At 28.6% G+C, this 20,319-nt stretch overlaps 1 protein-coding gene across 3 annotated transcripts in view; it reads right to left on the reverse strand.

The window, feature by feature from the left end:
- Window positions 1-10,720: 10,720 nt before the first annotated feature.
- Window positions 10,721-20,319, reverse strand: part of LOC100164099 (synaptotagmin 1) — a 51,226-nt gene continuing 41,627 nt past the window's right edge. For 2 of the 3 annotated variants that reach the window (XM_001944678.5, XM_008184918.3), the window contains exons 8-10: window positions 16,876-16,993; window positions 16,601-16,734; window positions 10,721-11,949 (exon numbers count right to left, since the gene is read on the reverse strand). In XM_001944678.5, the coding sequence (XP_001944713.1) occupies window positions 11,758-11,949; window positions 16,601-16,734; window positions 16,876-16,993 (444 nt within the window). In that variant the 3' untranslated portion in view covers window positions 10,721-11,757. The remainder of the gene's footprint in view (window positions 11,950-16,600; window positions 16,735-16,875; window positions 16,994-20,319) is intronic. The other variant, XM_016804391.2, reaches the window with a different exon arrangement.

A 20,319-nucleotide genomic window follows, 5' to 3' on the forward strand; every position in this document is an offset into this window, starting at 1 on the left:
TAATATATACCTATTTAGTCTCATTATATCTCATAGAGAACCTTGTATGTTTTTATAAGCTAAATTTTAAATTTAACAAAGCTGTTTTATTTTTTTATCGAATTTAATTAAAAAATAAATATTTTTCACGTGCTTATTATATAATTTAGTTGTTAATTATTATCATGATTCATTGCATTTTGTGAAGAATTAAAGTGAAGAATACTCATTAATTCTTAAAACGTTTTTTGATACTTGGTAGGTATATATTATATTATATTTACATATTTTTATTATCATACATTATTATATATTAAGTATGATCTCATGAAGAACCATCTATAATCATACTAAATTTTAAATGTAACAAGGCTGTTTTATTGTTTTTTTGAGTTTGATATAAATAAATATTTTCAACGTGCTTATTGTATATCTAAAACATATTCAAACTGTTACGTATTGATGTCAAGTATAAAAAAAAATGTTGTAATATTTTTATAAAATCTATACAAAATTAAAATAATGGAAGTATTACGTTTTGAAAAAAACTTACAAAACGAACTATAATCATATTTTTTTTCAAAACGTATCATTTCCGGAAAATCAAAACAAAAAAACTTTAAAAAAATGATCAAATAATTTAATATTTTTTTTTTCTCAAACAGTATCCTTTTCTAAAAATAAATATTTAATTTTTAAAAGTTACCCATAAGTCCTAACTTGTCTGGTTATATTTGTAACAGAAAATCACTATTCCTGAAAAAAGCAGTTTTTAAAAATAACACGTTTTGCATAGAAACACCTCAGTTAAAACTTAAAACTGTAACCAAACATAGTGAAAATATATAAACATAATTATTTTTTACAGACACTTTAAGTTCAATTTTGGACGAAATTACATACTGTAAAATTAATTAAACCTACTTCGGTACTAATGCCTAATCTAACAGTAAGATAAATTACTCTAATCACTGTAATAAAAATCATTATTGTAATACCTAATCTATGTTTGTATTGACTATTTTTTAAAACGTAAATTATTTTATATTATTATTATTGTAGTGAATAGTGATCGATGTTTGTATTGACGTACCTAATACTTATTGCTTACTTATATATTTTTTAACTTAGGTACTTTAATATTGACCATTATTTTAAATTTGAAGGTGTTTGTAATTATAATATATTTTGTAAGCTGTAGCCTATAAGGAAGTATAATAATTAATAAGTATGTTATATTAATATTGTTTAATAAAATTATTGATTATAAATTACAACTTAATAGACAATTTTGTATTTTTGGACTTTTCATCTAACAATAACTATTTGTCCGGAATAAAAAAATTAATCTGGACTTTTTGTCCAACTTTTTTCGAAACGTACATTTTTACATCTTTATTTCTTATAATTCCGCAGGTTATCACCCGGTATTGAACTTTGCAGTACCTTAAATTACCGGAAATTGATTAATTGAACACACGTTAACGTAAAATGTTTCTGAAATTATTATATCTGTATTAGGTAATCGTATAATTATGCAACTAATGACCATTTTTAAAATGGCTTAATAATTTCAGAAAACATTTTAAAAATCACAATAATAGTTATTAAATACAATAACTATTTTAGAGTAAATTCATATTTATCGCCATGCTACCAATTCTGAAATGCTTAATTGCATGTGCTCAATGTTCATCCGATTTCTAAAACGTACCTTAATCGATTTGTCTCATGTCTGCCACCTGCAGATTCGAAAAAAATGTAAAATAAGATAATATTTTAATTGTTTACTAGACTATAAACTATAGAAGTAGATTTACATAAAAAATAGGGGGGAAAGTTCAGCTAACTGCAAAGCAAATGTCTTGGACAACATACCTATTCGCTATTCCAAATTCTATAAATATATAGTATTGACATTTGCTGTTGACAGGTTTAAGATTTATGCAGATTGGATTGTTCAAATAACTTATTTAATATTATATTATAGCTATTTTACACATCCATAATAGATGAATTAACTTACAATTTTATATAGAAAAAAAACTTAAATATTAAATTTAAATTATACAAACTCCATAACTACAGCAGTTGACATTCAAAACCGTGGCCTATACAATATTACATTTTATTTGTTTAAAAATACTTCAAATCATTGTTGCCCAAAATTAATCTGTAAACAGTATTTTATTTGTCTCTGTACCTATCGTTCGCGCAAGGTTCGTTCAGATTATTTTATCGTTTGACGCTATTATTTTTCACGAAAATCTGGACGACCTTATTTCAGTATCACAAAATATAATAATAAATAATATTCACTCGTGCAGTATATCTTTGCTCAAGTACCTATTCACACGACGGTTATAAAAAAAAGATATAATATTATGTAAGAAGTTTGTGAGCAGTTAACTATTGTCTATTACTATTATATAACAATTATATTACATTTATACTATACTATCTGATCCCATATAGACTGTACTTCGTTGCCCGTTAAATGTACCAACTCTATTTGACTCAAACTTTTTTCTATTCGTTATTTAGTATTCGGTGTATGGTGTTCAAAATGTATCTTAACTTTTCCGTTTCCCGGAATAAAAATTCTGATTCGCAGCAGTATATTATCAGGTAGGCAATCTACCTACGGTAGATCGTGGACCCCGTACTGTTTGTACGTAGATGTATGATTTAACTCTAAATTATTAAAGTTATTAAGTTTATCGTATTCCACCTATGGTGGATTAATATAATCAATTAATACAAAATCCTAACATAACATAACTAAGTACTAATATCAGATGAATAAAAAAAAACCAAATTTAACAATTCCTAATTTAGTCTGTCTTCTTCCCAGAGGTTACAAACATTAATTTGTGCTCGTGGCAACGACTTAAAACGATTAACTATAATTCTGTATTTAAATATTTTATATGACGTCACTCATGGCAACCATTTATAAACAAAAATTTCGATCTGAATTTTATGAAAATGTATAATAATTGATAACTCTTTTGTTTATTAAGTTAGATAACCGATAAATACCATAAACCTTCTCGCAATTAGCTCTTCAATTTAAAAAAAAAAAAATCATAACAATCGGTTCAGTAGTTTCCGAGAACATATCACTCAAAGGTTTTCATTTTCACATTTATATATATAGATGTCTGCCCAGATATACGTAGGTTTATAGACGTATCTATAGTAAATTATACATTGTATGGTGTCATATACAACTCTTGTCACGTGAGCTATAAGGAACGGATTACTTTTGACGTGTACACATAGAGTCTGATTCATTGTTATTAGGTAGGTACTACGCCTTTTCAACTGTAAAAATAAAAACTTTTTTGTCGATTCGTTGTCGCACACATTATAATATAAGCGTGTATAAATGTCCCATCACAAGCCACACATAAAAAGTCGTTAGAAAGCTAAATTTGTCGTTAGAGTTTCTCGAAAGTTGAATTCGTTTTTTATATCGTATATTTTGGTTGGTCTATAACTAAACAATGTATACAAGTCAGTTAAAGACTTGTCCGACGGAAAAACATAGTTGGGCACGAAAAGTTCGCCGACTGGATAACGTGCAAATCAAACGTAGCGGTAACCGCTCAAACGCCGCAACAAAACATCCGACGGACGATTCGCTTCGTCCGTCTCCAAAGTGTGGTGCGTTTTTTAGATTTGGCCGCGGGGTCGTCCACGGCTGCCACCGCCCGGCTTGCGTCGCTGTCACCGCGGCCGCTGTCGCCGGTATCCGGTTCAAGTTCTGCCTGGCCGGAACGCTCCGCGGGAACGGTTGGCAGTTCTGGCACGATCTCGTCTCGTCTTGTCCGGTCATGTGATGGCGGCGGGACTTCCGGAGCCTCGACAACGTTGTCCGGGATGAGCACAAGGGGGCGGTCGACGGACACTGACGGGCCAGCGCGGTGTGGTGGCAGCGGGATTTTCCGGTAAATAGGGACAGCTGGCTGCAGGTCAACCAGATCGAGGCCTATCGACTCGGCGTCAGACGGCTTAAAGCTGCTCTCTGTTTGCGGCTGTTCCGCCGTGGTGGTGTCGTCTGCTTCAGCATATTTTGGTCCTCGGCAAAGTACGGTGACGTTTGCAGGCGTGGACTGCAGGTGGCTAATCGCGGATGGTCCGGTGACGTTTTCCAAGGACCGGTATCGGCAGCTAATCGAGGATGTTCCGGTGACGAACCGACTAAACTGCAACAGCGTCCGTCCAGGAACGTGGAAACTTGCCGCGCGCAATTCGGCAAATACGCTTTGCATCACTTCCGTCTCGGTCAACTGAAAGTTAACGGACTGGTTTTCTGCGCAATTCATCATGATCATACGAAAATATAATATTATATAGCTATAAGTCAAACACGACAACTGGTAATATATTATAACACAATACGCACGATGTATTAATTTGGTTAGCTGATAAATAAGAAATATTGAATTGACCAACAATAAAACATTATTATAGTACTAGCTGTAGGTAATATTACAATCTATAGGAATAGGAACAAGATTTTTGTTGATTTTTAATATGCTTGAATTAAATATATTATAAGATACCTACTCTATTCTATATTGTTAAATGCACGAATTTGAAATTTTTGGAAATGCAAGGAAATTAAAGTTATAACATTACGAAATTATATAATACGTTTTAGATAGGAATTATGAATATTCCTTATTCTAGCCCCAATAAAATTGGTAATTGCTATACTTGTGTAAGGGAACCAACTTACCATAATACCTATATATGAGCTCAAAATAACTAAAAACTACTGGTTTTTTTTAAAACGATGAAACATTTTGATGGCCTATGCCTAATAATAATATTATATTATAATACTGTGTACGTGTGTACCCTTGTAGTACCCATGTAGTCATGTAGGTATACTAAATAATAGTAATATAGTTAGGAGAGAAAAATCCGAACCCGGGAGTAATACCTTGGGGTCCCCACTATTTTGACCTCATATCATTAACTTTGTCAGGTAACTGTCAGTAGTTATTTTTTTTCCATTCTGTTTGTCAAATTCTTATTTTTAATTGTTGCTTTATTATACTACAATAAAATTATTGATGCCTGATGGTTTGCTTATTCAGTGACACGGTCGGCGGGAATAGCTATTTTATGAGTCAGCGGCCATGTATACCATAATACATTTGATAAAAATAAGAAGGTAAATGTACCATCACCAAATATGTGTGGATTATAATTGCACATAAAGTTTAAATTAGATTTGCACGTTATCAATATAATGTTGTTTGCACGATCAACAAATTTACATACTATCTAGACACTATCTAGCTTAGTTTTGAAATACACACAGAAATCCTTCCACCAAAGGTGGGCAAGTTAATGATAATAATTAACTCAAGTTAAGTTAAGTTAAGAGGGCACAAGATCGATAAGTTAAAAGTTAACAGTTAACAAATTACAAATTTAACTCGATAAGTTAAAAGTTGATATAGAAAAAAATATTAACTTAACTCAGTTAAAAAAAAGTTAATCAATTTTTTTATAATTAGTATGTAAATCACATAATGAGTGAACGTGTCTTTCTAGTTTCTAATTTATAAATTATAAAAACTATTTTATTGAACTATTTTCATAATATACACTGTATACCCTTTTACTTTTACTTTACTATTATTTACTAATTTAAACTATACTCATCTCAAATTAATAATTTAACAAATATATTTTTTTATATCGTATAGCAATTGAATGTCTTAATACGTTAAGATGAACACATGACCTTCATATATATTATAAGTTATATTACATTATAACATAACAATTGTCAATTTGTAATTTAAAGTTCTTAATTTTATTAAAAACATTTATAATTGCAACTCGCATAATATATAATTTACAACTTAATAAAATATATAAATATACACAAAATTATGTTATCAAGATAAAGAACAGAAATGTTTGTGTTTTTGTATTGGGATATTTTTATTTTTTACTGATATATTAATATTTACGTATAAACGAAAAATTTCAAAATGTTTTTAACTTGATGGATTTTTTAAAATCAACTGAGAAAAGCTAAGTTATTTCAAATGTAAATTAAACTAGTTAAGTTAAAAAGTTTAAAAAAAATTAACTTTTTAACTTAACTTTAACTTTTTAACTTGTTAATGCCCACCTTTGCTTTCCACCATAAAATTCAATAAATCTATAATAATCAAAAAGCCCACAACAGGTGTCGTCGGCACCTATATATACGAAAAAAAAGTATAATTTTTCCAATTTTTTAAATATCTACGCATTAATCGCCATTTAAATACATTCTTAAGCTCGGTTTAGCGTGTCAGAATACTGAATAAGCACCTAGTATTTTAAAATCTAAGTAACGAAAATGTCGTTTAAAAAACGATTTTCAATCCTTAACCTACTTAAAACAGACATTTTTGAATTTTTTTTTTTTGAAAAAATGTTACTTAGCGATGCCGTAAAATATTGATGAAGTGATGTAAAAAAGAAAGCAATTTATCCTTCACATTCAAATTATATATGTACTGAAAATTACTTATATATTAGGTATATTCCTTTTTTTTCCAACTAATTAAATAATTATAAAAATATATTGATATAATCTATTTTTTAGATTATAAGCGAAGCATGGAAGCTTGTGGTTTTACAATGATTTTTGTTTTTTTTTCTTATTTTTTTTTTTAAATCCTGTAAACATCATTTTTACGAAGGCGTTCTTAAATTTCAATAAATAGCATCTTTTCTTTTAGAAAATTGGATCAAAATGGTACTTTAAAGAGGCCATTTTACGATTTTCTCAATGGTTATTTAACGCCACTGGAAAAACCACCGAAAAATTAACGTACATTTCACCAGCCCCCCAAAATAAAATTTTTAGAAATTTTTTTCGTGCTAAACATTAGTGTGCCATTAGTGTGAATTTGTGTGTCTATTTTTATAATTTGTGCGATACTGGAAATTCAAATACATATATTATGGAGAAATGTTCGCCAGCCCCCCCTCATGGAAAAAATTACGTTTTTGAAGTTTTTCTTTTACCAAACATTAGTGCATATCTCCATAATTTTTACAATAATAATATGAAGATAGGGCTTTTTATTGTTGTTAAATCATTATATCGGAGCAATGTATTATCTACATCGTTTTTGTCACCACTTGACCGCCTCCCCCCCAAAAAAGTTCTATGTGGCCTGGTAATGATTTGAATGGCCTGCAAACATTTTGGCACCAATAAAAAAAAAGTTGAAATGACGCTTCTGACGCTGAGTCGACGTGGGTTATTGTTGGAGACGTGGGGTAGAATTTTTCTCGTTTATCAGGGATAGCTTTAAATATAAGAGTCAGGTTGATGTTAAGTATATTCACAAATATTTCAAAAGATTTTGATTTAGTAAATCGTTGCGTGCTAGTTGATATCCTCGACTAATATTATGCAAAAGCCTGCGAGAGCATCAATTATTTGGTATCATGGTGACCTGGTTTAAACTCTGTTTTCCACGGAGATACTAAGGGTGATACGGGACTTCTGGGACACACTGTATGATGTAGATTAAAATACAAATTTACCGAGATAACTATGGCACTAAATAATGTTTTATAGTTTTGTACAATTAATTTATAAATTTAATGAGTTAAAAAGTTAGGTTTGTTTATTACCAAAGACATCAATTTTAGCGCGTGTTTTTTGTATTTTCTGTGACTTTTCTACTTTTCTATTTGTAATTATTGTTTATTTACATAATTCATTTATTAGTTTACTTTCGTTTAGATAAACAGCTGCACTTAATTTGGAGTGGTCCAAACGGTTAAAAATATAATGACACTCTTAATTTACAACAGTTAATTGCAGTTAAGCGTTTTCGATGCAGTCTGCTTGGTCCTATTTAGGTACTATCTGAATTTTCACGTTAGTGTACATTATAATATTATATTACGTTATAATATTCACGAATTTATACATATAACTAAATAACTTATAAGTTATATACCAGGGGTGGCGAACCTACGGCACGTGTGCCAAAGACGTGCCGTTGGTCAAATTCAATGACATGCGAAAAATTAAAATTAAAAAAAATTATGCTATTTATAACATTTTGGTTATAAGAAATTCAAAGTAACAAATTATGTTTAAAAACTATAATATTCCTATGTTACTAGATTATTACTATATATTATTTATTATTTACGACTTCAATATTATGATTATTGACTATTGTACCTAACTTTATTTTTATCCTTAGAAAATATAATTTCGTTTGGGCACTTGAACAATTTTCAATACCTTGATTGGAAAAATTTGGCACTTGACTCAAAAAAGGTTCACCACCCCCGGTTAGTGACTTATAAGACGCGTTAAAGGTACCTATACACATGGGTTTTTTTTTCTATTTTTATGGTGAGGCTTTCTTAAATCACAAGACTTTATAAGCATATATAAAAACAAACACATTATGTCCATAAAACAATTTTCTAATTCAGATCAAGTCAATATGGTGGTGGAGGGGGTGTTTAATTTTAAACAGACCATCCCTTGTGTATACTTCTTTGTAGTATTTACGGCACGTAAATCAATGAGTAATATAAGGATAAAAAAATATGTAATTATACATACCATAGGTTTATGATTTACATGTTTATTATGTAGGTATTTATTTATATTTATTAGTGTAGTTCTAATGCGCTATTTAACATATATAATATTTATCCAACATTACAGTATAGTATATTAATATATTATACATTTTTTTATGATTTTTTTAAATTTTTAAACCAAAAAATACAACATGATTTTGGGATAGCTTATGAAAAAAAAAATTATAATCAATTGTTATAAAATAACGAACAATATTTTTAACCAATATTGCATTATTAATACAGACGTTTCGGCATAACCGCAGGAACACAATTATTATCATTATTATTTGTTAGTACGTTTCTTATATTTCATGTACCTAATGAATTTTACGCAACACAATATAATTATTATTTTTTTGTATTTCTGTTCGTTATGACTTGTGCCTTATATCATCGTTCCAACAAAATTACATCGCTTTTCATAATAATAATATATATTATATAGGTATGGTTAAAAAATGACACGAACGACTTTCGTTTTCACTTCAACAAAGGTAGGTAATGTAAAAACGTAACATTGGTTTTAATATTAAGTTCGCGCTCGAACGATAGGCTTTTTTCGATTTATATAATATATATATATGAGGGTATTTATGCATTATTATATATATTATGGTATATAATATAGTATATTATAATGGCAACACGTTTAAAGCGATGAAAACGTATTTTTGGCTGGCCAAAGTTTTACCGTCCCGTTTGGCAAACACCTATATAAACTGATCGTCGTGGGCATTTTATTATGATATAATAATATTCCATGTTTTTTAGAGAAAAAAAATCATAAAGAAAGTTATAACACGGTAGATATCTTTTTAAAATAGGCAGGCACCTGGAACCGATAATATTATTATTGTTGTATAGTATACCTATCCCTCTAAAATATAATATTATTCTCTACCAATATGAAAATAAGAGGAAATGCGAGCACAATATAATAATATTTTAATGACAGACAAAAACTCGGGCCTTGACCCAAACGTATCTTATTCCCGATCTACGCTTTTATTCTTTATATAATAATATAGACTTACGCATTTATTTCGTTTTTAATATATAATATTAATTAAGTACCTAATAATATTATTCGAATATAATACAATATTTTACATAAATAAGTAACAATAACAAGATAAACAGTACATTTCTTTACGAATATAATATAGGTAGGTATATTTTGTTTGACTAAAATATGTTGTGTTATTGTTATTATTGTTTTCATTTTTTTTTATTATTCGAAAAAAATGGTAAATTATAATTTAGAGAATAAGTATAAACGAGATTGACAAGAAACATGCGTCTATTAAAAAAGTCGACATAACGTTTTTTTCTAAGATATAATATTATATTATCGTTATCCGTTATTACGATTGACTAGGAATGAGGTATGATGAGGTTTTTTTTTTTTTTGTAAAGATAATATAATTTTTGTTCCAATGATTCATTAATAAACGCACCTCTCCGGTCTTTCCGAGGATAACAATATTATTACAATTAAATAACGAAGACTATTTTATAATAACGTGTTAAATCTATCCGATCAAACAAAACGTAATGATGATAATAATAATAATAATAATAATGATAATAATAATAATGGTGGTAAAATAGTATTTACACAGAGAACTTAATATAATTTAATATATATTTATTAATAATAATAATAATAATAATAATAATACGATGGTATTATTTTCTGATCTAGGTATAGGGTAGGTAGGTGTATTAAAACTAAATAATGTTTACATGAAGCGAATAACAGTGGCTTATTATAGAACAACACCCGCGGGAGGGTTAACGAAGATAATATTATAATTTATATATAATATAATATAATGTATGTATTTATGTAATATTATTATTAATTTTTTTTATAAGTAGGTATATAATTTCCGTCAAGAGAAGGAGAGAAGAAAAAAATAAAACGATAAAAAGATGAGAGTACCTACCTATGTATAATATATTACCCGATAGGGTGATGATATATAGGCAACATATTATTATATAATATTATTATCTGCAATATTCTACCAATATAATAATAACGCGGAGAAGACATCGGTATATATTATTATTAGACGTTTTGTAATAATTACTGTTAGACGACCCGTTATTTTTTTGTTTTTGATCGGTATTGAAAATAATTTCGTCTTGCTCTTAAGTACAATAAATTATTATATGAAGGATCTGCCAAGATTTTACTTTGGTGGTGGGGCTGATAATTTGTTTAGGGGAGGCTTAACTGGGGTCCTTCATAAATTTGGTATGCTGATGTCGGGGGTAGATTTTAGACTTTCGCAGTAACCACTAACCTTCATAAATATTAAAATTTTAATAAATGGTTACACATCATTTTCCGGAAATTTCGGGATGGTTTTCCGCCCACTCGGCTATGCCAATGAATTATGTTTTAATAATACGCACCACAATAAGACGAGGTTTTTTTTATAATAACTCTAGGCGGCACCTGAACGATAAACTACGATAATTAAGTGTATCAGGTAGGACGGACGTATAAATATTTTCCATGTTTATAGGTAAGATATATATTATGTCTATGGTGACTGGTGATCGTTTTAATACGGATTATGAACGGATATTTTTTGTTTTGTGGGGCTGACGGGGGAGAAGCTGAACGGTGAATATTATGGATTGACGACAACGGTAGTTATTACATTATATAATTATAATCGTCGTAGTTTATGTGAAAACACGCAACGATAATATCGTAGTTATGTACACACCATGGGCACGGATGATGTCATACTATAATATTAATATGGTAAGTATACAATTATTATCAAATAATGTTTTTTTTTTTTAAGAAAGAGTTCAAATAATAATATTGTAATACTCCGGATAATTATATTGTAATATTGTCTACTATGAGATAATAATACACAAAATTGCGCGTTTTCTCGTTTAGACAATAATATTATCTATTTCGATATTATTTTATGGTGTACCCATATTAGGTATAGGTGTCTGTTTGTATTTCCGATTCCGATTTGTGTGTCGTTTAAGAATTATTTCTGCATAGTATTATTATATCCAATTGGGACGCCTGTGGTTAAGCGATGACTTTGCCGGCGGCGATGTTCTGTCGTCCGGTCGGTTCTCGTATGATTTTCTCTAGTTTTTGGCGTCGTCGTCCGGATCCTTCAGCGTGTGCCATTGCGCGATCGGACGCCTTGGCGACGCCAACATGTCGGACCAGTGCCGCAGTTCGGTGCCGGTGGCATTGTAGCCCAACACCACTTTGCCGATGGGCTCGGACGTACCGATGCGATCGTAGTCGACCACTGTCACTACCAGGTTGACTTTCTGCAAAAGGATTAGAACAACATTATAATAGGTATACATTATATTTTATGATTATATCAGCGCTAGGATTTATGTTATGCATGATGGATATGTTTATTTTGTAGCGTTATTTTTACACGTCATTTGATTAGTACCTTTTATGACCACGAATAGCCTCATTTACATACCTATTTATATATAGATCTATTTTTTTATTTTACATATTTTAACTATTAACACGAAAAATTCATGTTTTATGTATGTTTAAACGAAAATATTGAGTGTAAAAGGCTAGAAACGTCATTATTGTGATCTCATAAAATCGGTGTTTTTGTTGTGTTTGATGAAAAAAAAATAAATTACAATTGTTATGGATTTATATAGAAGACTAACAAAAATGAGTTAGCTTACATAATGAGTAACGTTATTTAATCTATTATAAAAATTATAAAATGCTTGCAGTGGCGGATTTTCAACATTTTCTGAGGGATGGGGAGATCACGATAAAAACATGTATTTCAAAGGTATTATTTTTGTTTTTATTAAAAACAAGTATATCTGCATTTTATATACATAAAATAGATATATAATATCGGTGTCTGGGGGGTGGGTCAGTATCCCTGGCCCCTGGACTTTCTCCGTAAATCCTCTACTGCAGGATGCTTCGTACTCGTTAAATTAATAATAAGTAGGTAGTTTGGAAATTATTGGTAAATTAATTGCATATTTTATTATATTTCTATTGCGTGTTATTGTTCCATAAATTATTCTAAATTAAACATATATTTTACTAGGTATTTTATATTGCATATTATATAAATCCTAGTCCTAATTGTTATATAAGATGTATTAGTATAACAAACTAATAAGTATGCAACTAGCAAGTATAAGTTGTATAACCAGCACAAACAAGACCCTTTTCAAAGGATTATGTTATAATTATCGGTTGCATACAAAAACTGCAAACTTTTAATTCCGATTCCAAGAGACGGTTGACAGACAAAAACCACATATTTGATTGAGTTTATTGGTTTCCCAGTTGTATTACGGCCAAATACTACACAATATTAGTGTTTTAGTCTACAGAGACACAGAATGGTTATCATATAGCTTAGCACAATAATCTTGTATACCTATATAAAATCAGTGAAGGTGTTTTTTTAGTTCCGATTTATTATAAAATGAGATGGGGTGTCAGGCGTTAGGCATGGTTTAAATAAATGTCCGCTGTCTCCGGTTTATTAGTCTTGAGAATAATATTTTCAAAACAATAATAATATAACAGTTGATATTATTATTGGTTATTACCTAAAGTGTATATAAAATATTATCTATCGATAGTTAAGAAGAACACAAACGGCTCGTGGTGGTTGGCTAATCGATCGGTATGATGGGAATAATCATTTTTACTTCAAATCATGAGGGTTAAATTACATAGAATAGTTATTCCATGCGTAGTATGTAAAATTCGTGTACTACTGTACTAGTGTATTATGGCGCACATACGAAGTGGAATATCGTATTCCACGTGGAAGAGTAACGAGAAAACTTCTAAAGATGTATAAGTGTATAACTGAATATTTTTACCATACAACTTTACTAAATTTAATTAAAATCATAAAAGTTGGATTACAAAATAGTACAAAATGCATCAAAGTATTATGTCCGTGACAAGAATAATGAAACAAGTTCGTTGCATATATTATAAATTTAAAATGTAAACCTACAAGGTGATTGTTTTAAATATAAACACTAATTTTCTCGAAAAGTTTAACGTTTTTGGATATATATTTTTTGTATAAATATTTTGGTGATAAAATACTAACCATTTTTTATCATTTTAATTTTTGTTAATTTTTACTTTTTTTAATAAACAACATAAGTATTTAATTTCATACTCAGGAATTTTTTTTTAAATTTAAATTACATAAACATCTAATTTTGAACATAATTAATAATATTGTTGTATAAGAAAAACGATTCTGAGCGAAAACGGTCAGTCAGCCTATGATATTACTAAGTATATTTGATGATATTATTGTGAATAATGTAAATTATATATATAACCTATTTACGTTGAACCTTGTTTTAAATTTCAATCCTTAGCTATAAAAGTTGAACATTTTATAAATTTTTAACTACAAAATAATTATTAAATTTTATATTTGATAAATTTTATCGTGTAGGTATAGAAAATGCAAATATAAACGACCAGTGAAAATTTCCTGTAAATACGCTCATTTGTTTTAGAGTTACATCAAAAACCAAAATCGATTTTGTAGAAAACCTATTTTGCGTAAAAATTCCCGTTTTTCCTTAATTTGTATGTTGCTTTTCCCGTCGCTATTGAAAACTATTGAGAATTTTAAAATAAATATACACAGTTATTGTTAAGCTTAGAAATTTAAAATTTAGTTTGATCCAGGAACTGGAACCGTACCGAAAAGAACCGGTTTTGGAACCGGAACCCTTTGAATATTGGGAACCGGAACCGGACCGGAACCCGTAAGTACATTTTTTTAGGAACCGAAACCGAAACCTATATTTTGATGTAGATTATTGATAATATTAAATACCTAAACGTAATGCGGGTTTCGTTAACTCTTTTCTCTATACTATGCTCTGTACGACAATTCTACTAAACTGTTCTTTCGTCTTCATTGACGCGGTGTATATTGTTTAAATTTATATTTTTATGTATAAGTTATAAATTATTATATCAAACTGAAACATGGGTCACCCAAGTGTGTTAAAAATTAATTTTTATTTGTTTTTTTAATAATAATTTTTTATTTATTTTAAATATTAAAATTTATTTATTTATTTTAATTTATAATTTTATAATAATTCATTTTTTTATAATATTACCTAAATTCTGAAAAAGTTACACTTAATTACAAATATCTGTCACTAAAAAGAGGTTATTAATATTATGTTCATTTTTTTACATAGTACTTTATTGATAAAAAAAAAAGTCAAATAATAAGGGTTAAAACCGGTATTAACAGAAACCGAAACCGAAATCGAAACTCGATATTTTTGAAAACCGAAACCAGAACCGAAACCGAAATTTTTGGTTTTTGAGAACCGAAACCTAAACCCAAACCGATAAAATCATAAAGGTTCCAGTCCCTGGTTTGATCACTAAAATTCGGGATAACATGAAAAATAATTTATGGTTAAAATAGGTGGTCACCGTTAATAAAGAGAAATTGACGTATTACTATTTACTATGCAAGAAATTTATAGGTATCCACAAAAAAAATGTACTTTTTCATAATTTAAGATATAACAGCAAAATTGTATAGTAATAAAATGCATTATCAATTGTTAATTCTGTTAAAAATGTAATTAATATTGTCAATAAGTTTTGATGACCATGTCAGGAACACTTTATAATAATAAAAAAATATCGATTTCAGTTCCATATTTTAAATTAAATATAGGTGAACTATTTTTATATGAATTACTAGGTAAGTACACAAACAATATTCATGAATTACTTGGGCAGTGTCACCTTGAACTTTAAAAGTGAAGTTGGAAAAAAATATAATGTAGGCTTGTGTAACTAAAATTACGATGATAACTAAAAACGTCAGTTGACAGTCACACTTCCTGGATTTGGGTTGCAGGTTATGTATAATATATTTTTCAAATAATATAATTTTTTTTACGGAGTTTGAAATATAAAATTTTTCTATCATAAAACAATTTCCTCAACCGGCGTGTTATAAATAGGAGAAAATGGGTTTACACGTATTATCATAAATCGATTAGGTATACAAGCGAAATTTTGACATTTTAAATCAGGGGACAGTTAAGAAATTAATGGTATTTCGGTGACTCGGTTTTTTTTATTATTTAATAATAAATTACGTTATAGAGATCTAAACTAATTATCTACGAGATAACAATTTATCGTGTTTTATCAAAATAAAAATATTAAAACGTGATTTATGGATCACGCTTAATTTTTTTCATATAATCCTCAGTGCCGGATCTAAGTCTCAGGAGGCTGGGGTGCAACTACCAATTGGAGGTCCCTTAAAAAAAAAAAAAATTACTCTAAATAACACTTATCTATTTATTTGATACGTGTTGTCGTGTTGATATATTAAACAAACTAAAAAACACAAAATTTAAATACCATAATTTAATAGGTAAATTATGAAATTATACATTCATTCACTGTTCTCATACCTATTATATATATATATTAATATATATAATATGATATATATTTATATATATTATTTATTTATTTAATATATATATTATTATACGAAAATAGTATACGATGCATAGGTACCATATATAATTAATGTGTATACAAATAAACAATGATAAATAGTATTATTCAAAATTCAAACCGTCCAAAATAAATAGTTGTCACTCGTCAGTAACATCTTAAAATAATAAAATTTGTTCATTTTATAATACAAAATTATAGAAAGTTAGAAAATTTAGGACTTCAACCAGAGACCCCTAATATAACCTTGGTCTTGAGGCCCCGGTGCAATGCACCCCCTGCACCCCCGCTAAATCTGGCATTGATAATCCTACATTATATTATAGAGATAGGTATTAACTATATAAGTATACATTCTATATTCTATATTTTAACTATATTAACAATCTTAATATAACTGTTGAAAACATAAACTGTATTTACTTGTATCTGTTCGAATGGCACTTCGAATGTGAACGACTCGTTGTAATATGGATTGAGGGTACACTTTTTTATACTCGTTTTCTTTTTCTTTAACCTTTTTCCATTTTGCATCAAAGCGATCTTCACGTACGGATCTACACAAAACCATATTATATTATTAAATATTAATATATTATACCATGTCCATGTGAATTATCATCGCAAACTAAGATGACGCGAGTATAAAACAATAATTGTACGAATGTAGACTATGGGTTTTGTCGTATGGTTTTTACCTGAGAGTCCACCAACGTCCATTTTCTTTAAGTTTTTAGCTTCCAATATTACTACTGTAAGTTTTCCGGCAGTAGGCACGTAGCGCAACGAGAAGCAAATGTCTCCCAGCTTGTTATCCTGAAAAAGGGCAAAACAGATAGTTTTAACTTCGAGGCGTGTTTGTAGGTATAATCGTTCGAATCGGTACAAAAAAAAAAAAAACAATCCAATTTTCTAAAAAAAAAAAACAAATTGATTTTTTACACGGGAACTTGTACTAGGTAATACAGCATGTTCCAAATGATTTGTGCCACTAGATGTGAATTTTGAATCTAATGATGTTATATTATTATTATTATTGTAGGTCTTAAACGCTTTGGAGTATTCAAATTCTAATCCACTATACCTAAGTGTTTTGACATACTACGCTATATATAAGGTCTAGCACCCACTGCTCTATATAATATAATAATAAAAACAGTAATATTAGTATAACAACAATTAATTAATATAATATTTACTATAGGTCAATATATATAATATAATATGTATTATAGGCTATTCGTTATAGAACTTAATATTCCGTTTATAATACTATCCACACTATATTGTGCCTGGGTGTTTTGCGTCCAGGTTTTATCAATACGATATCGTGTTTCATAATAAAATATTAAGACATTTTTTCAATTCCGATTAATGATATGCACTTAAGATTTTTAAGCATATATAACATAATACAATATTTGTAAATTGAAAGTTAAAAAAAATATAGTACACATTTTTTTTACTTTTTAAAATTATTAGTCGCACAATAAATTTGAATTTGATAGAACTATTGAAATATTAGTTAATGAAAAACTAAAACATCAAGGTTTAACTTTCGATTCTCTATACGGTTTTAGTAATATTTTATTCATAAAGAACACATCGTATATATACAAAATTAGCGTAATATAGTATTATTAATATTTTATTCAGCGCCATTAAATACCTACAACACAATTATACATACTATATAATATATATTCTAATAATATTATTTAATACTCTGATCCTAATTAAATCTAAAAATAATATCATACCGTTGTTTTTGTACGTAAATGTTACTCAATGTCTATGTACAAAAACATAACCTTTAGATCATAACAATATATACGTGAAAATTTGCATGTTTCCAGAGAACTACTGTATAAAATAGTTTCGCTCACACTTGACATTGGTATCAAAGGTCGAACAGTGTCGATGGATGTACATTTGTCATAAATAGTATTATGGATGATAGGTACACCAACACGTTGTACAGTTTAAACTATTGGTTTTAACATGATAAAATATATATTTGTTGGTTTTCGGCGGAAACGTACTAGCTAATATCGAATTAATGTGTATTATATATTATTTTCATCTCTGCCAATGAGTAATTAATGAAATACTTAAATGATTTTTATGCACGCATGACCCATATTCGTTTTGAATAGTAACAGCTGAAATGGAAATAGTTTATTTCGTATTGCGTTCAGACGGAATGTCGCCGTCTGATTATAAAATGGTATTAAACAATAAAAATAAATTTTTAAAAACACAGTTAGGTAATGAGAACTATAATACTATAAGTTAATAGCTGTCTCGCCATTCAATATTGCAAAATGGTTGAAACATTATGACATGTGTGTCGTTAAACGAAAATTATCAATGTACCTACCGATAGTATATTTTGTATGTATTATATTAATAATTTTAGTAATGTTTTATACTTTTATATTATGATTATTGAAGTTCATAAGACATCAAGTAATAAACTATGTTTTTAAAATACGTACTTAAGGTCACTCTATATTTTGGGTTTTCATTGAAATATGTTGAAAAATGTCAAATAGTATAGCGATGCATAAAATTAAATATTTTGTAGGTACGTCATACAATTTTCGTACAAGGACATACGAAGAACACATATTTTATCGAATATATAATATTATCTATAATAATATCTTCTTTGATATAAATTATAAATGCATATAATAATTGTACTATTTGTTGCTAGTACTTCATCAGTTCTGGTACATTACAATAATTAAAAATTGTGAAAAATGTATAAGTACAAAATAATGTACGAGTAGGTAAAAGATTATCAGTAAGTATAAGACGTATACACAATAATTATGCTTGTTTAATAGCGTTTGACTACCATGTTATCCTCTGTATACGGAATTATGTATTACTGATAACAGGAAGACGGCTGTTTATAATATTTAATCTGTGGAAAAAAAATGATTTACAATTCAGAGTAGACACTTAACCGTAATTCAAAATTCGTGAAAACGGTGGAACAGGAACAGTTGGTTATGGTAAACGGCAGTGAGTAGTTGGTACGGTTTGTATTAAGTTCATTCTCGGTGGTGGGGGTGGGGGTCGTTTAACTTTAGACCATTGATACCAACTCTGCGTCCGCGACACTCGATCACAACAACAATAATATTAAATATAACGTCAACGCTAGTCGTCGACGAGGGAAAACCGTGAAAAAGTCACGTCCATTTTCTCTCAACGAGAAAAACTGTCAAACGCATGAATATCTAAAAAAATATTCCTAGAACATCGAAAACAAAGGATTTAAATATAAAACTGATGTATATATATAATATATATTTATATATATATATATATATAAAAATAATAATAATAACAATAAATAAAAATCATAATATTAGCAGAACACCACAAAAACACGAGACACAGCACACATTTTGGTATGACACAGGGCTATATTTCGGCTGAGGAGGCCGTCGTACTTACGTGAGTATATATTTTTTACATTGTTGGTTTTCGTGGTGCACCGTGTTCCAAAAAAATCGGGTCGATTTTTTGTATTCAAACCAAAACAATACAAACAGAAAAAAATAACAAAATACAATGCTTGCGAACAACAATAGATAATAATATGAAAAAAATGTAGATGTAAAGAAGAAATAAAATATTGCAACAATATATAGGTATATATAATATAAATGTAAGTATAAATATATAAAGGGTGTTTTTTTTTAATCCGAACATCAGAATATTGCAATATATAGTTTGTGAAATATTTGTAATTTTAGTTTTATTTTTCTGGAAGCTTTTAACCATAAACTATTCTAGATTTAGTAGGTAAGTACTCTGAATAAATTAGAATAATGTATAGTATAAAAAACAATAATAAAACAAAAATTACAAATATTCTTTGAAACATAGCCGGTTAACTTTAAAAAAAAAACCCCATACATACATATACTGCACATCACACACACACATATATTATAATATAACTAATAAATATAGGTATATTTGTACATAATATCATATATATGCGTGTGTAATAATATAATAATATATAGAATAGAAAAGTATTGCATGCTCGTTTTATACGAAAATCACTGATCCCAAAATTAACCAATGAATTAATTAAGTAGATAAAAATAAGGATTAAA

The sequence above is a fragment of the Acyrthosiphon pisum genome, chromosome A1, assembly GCF_005508785.2.
Source record: "Acyrthosiphon pisum isolate AL4f chromosome A1, pea_aphid_22Mar2018_4r6ur, whole genome shotgun sequence".
NCBI lineage: Eukaryota > Metazoa > Arthropoda > Insecta > Hemiptera > Aphididae > Acyrthosiphon > Acyrthosiphon pisum.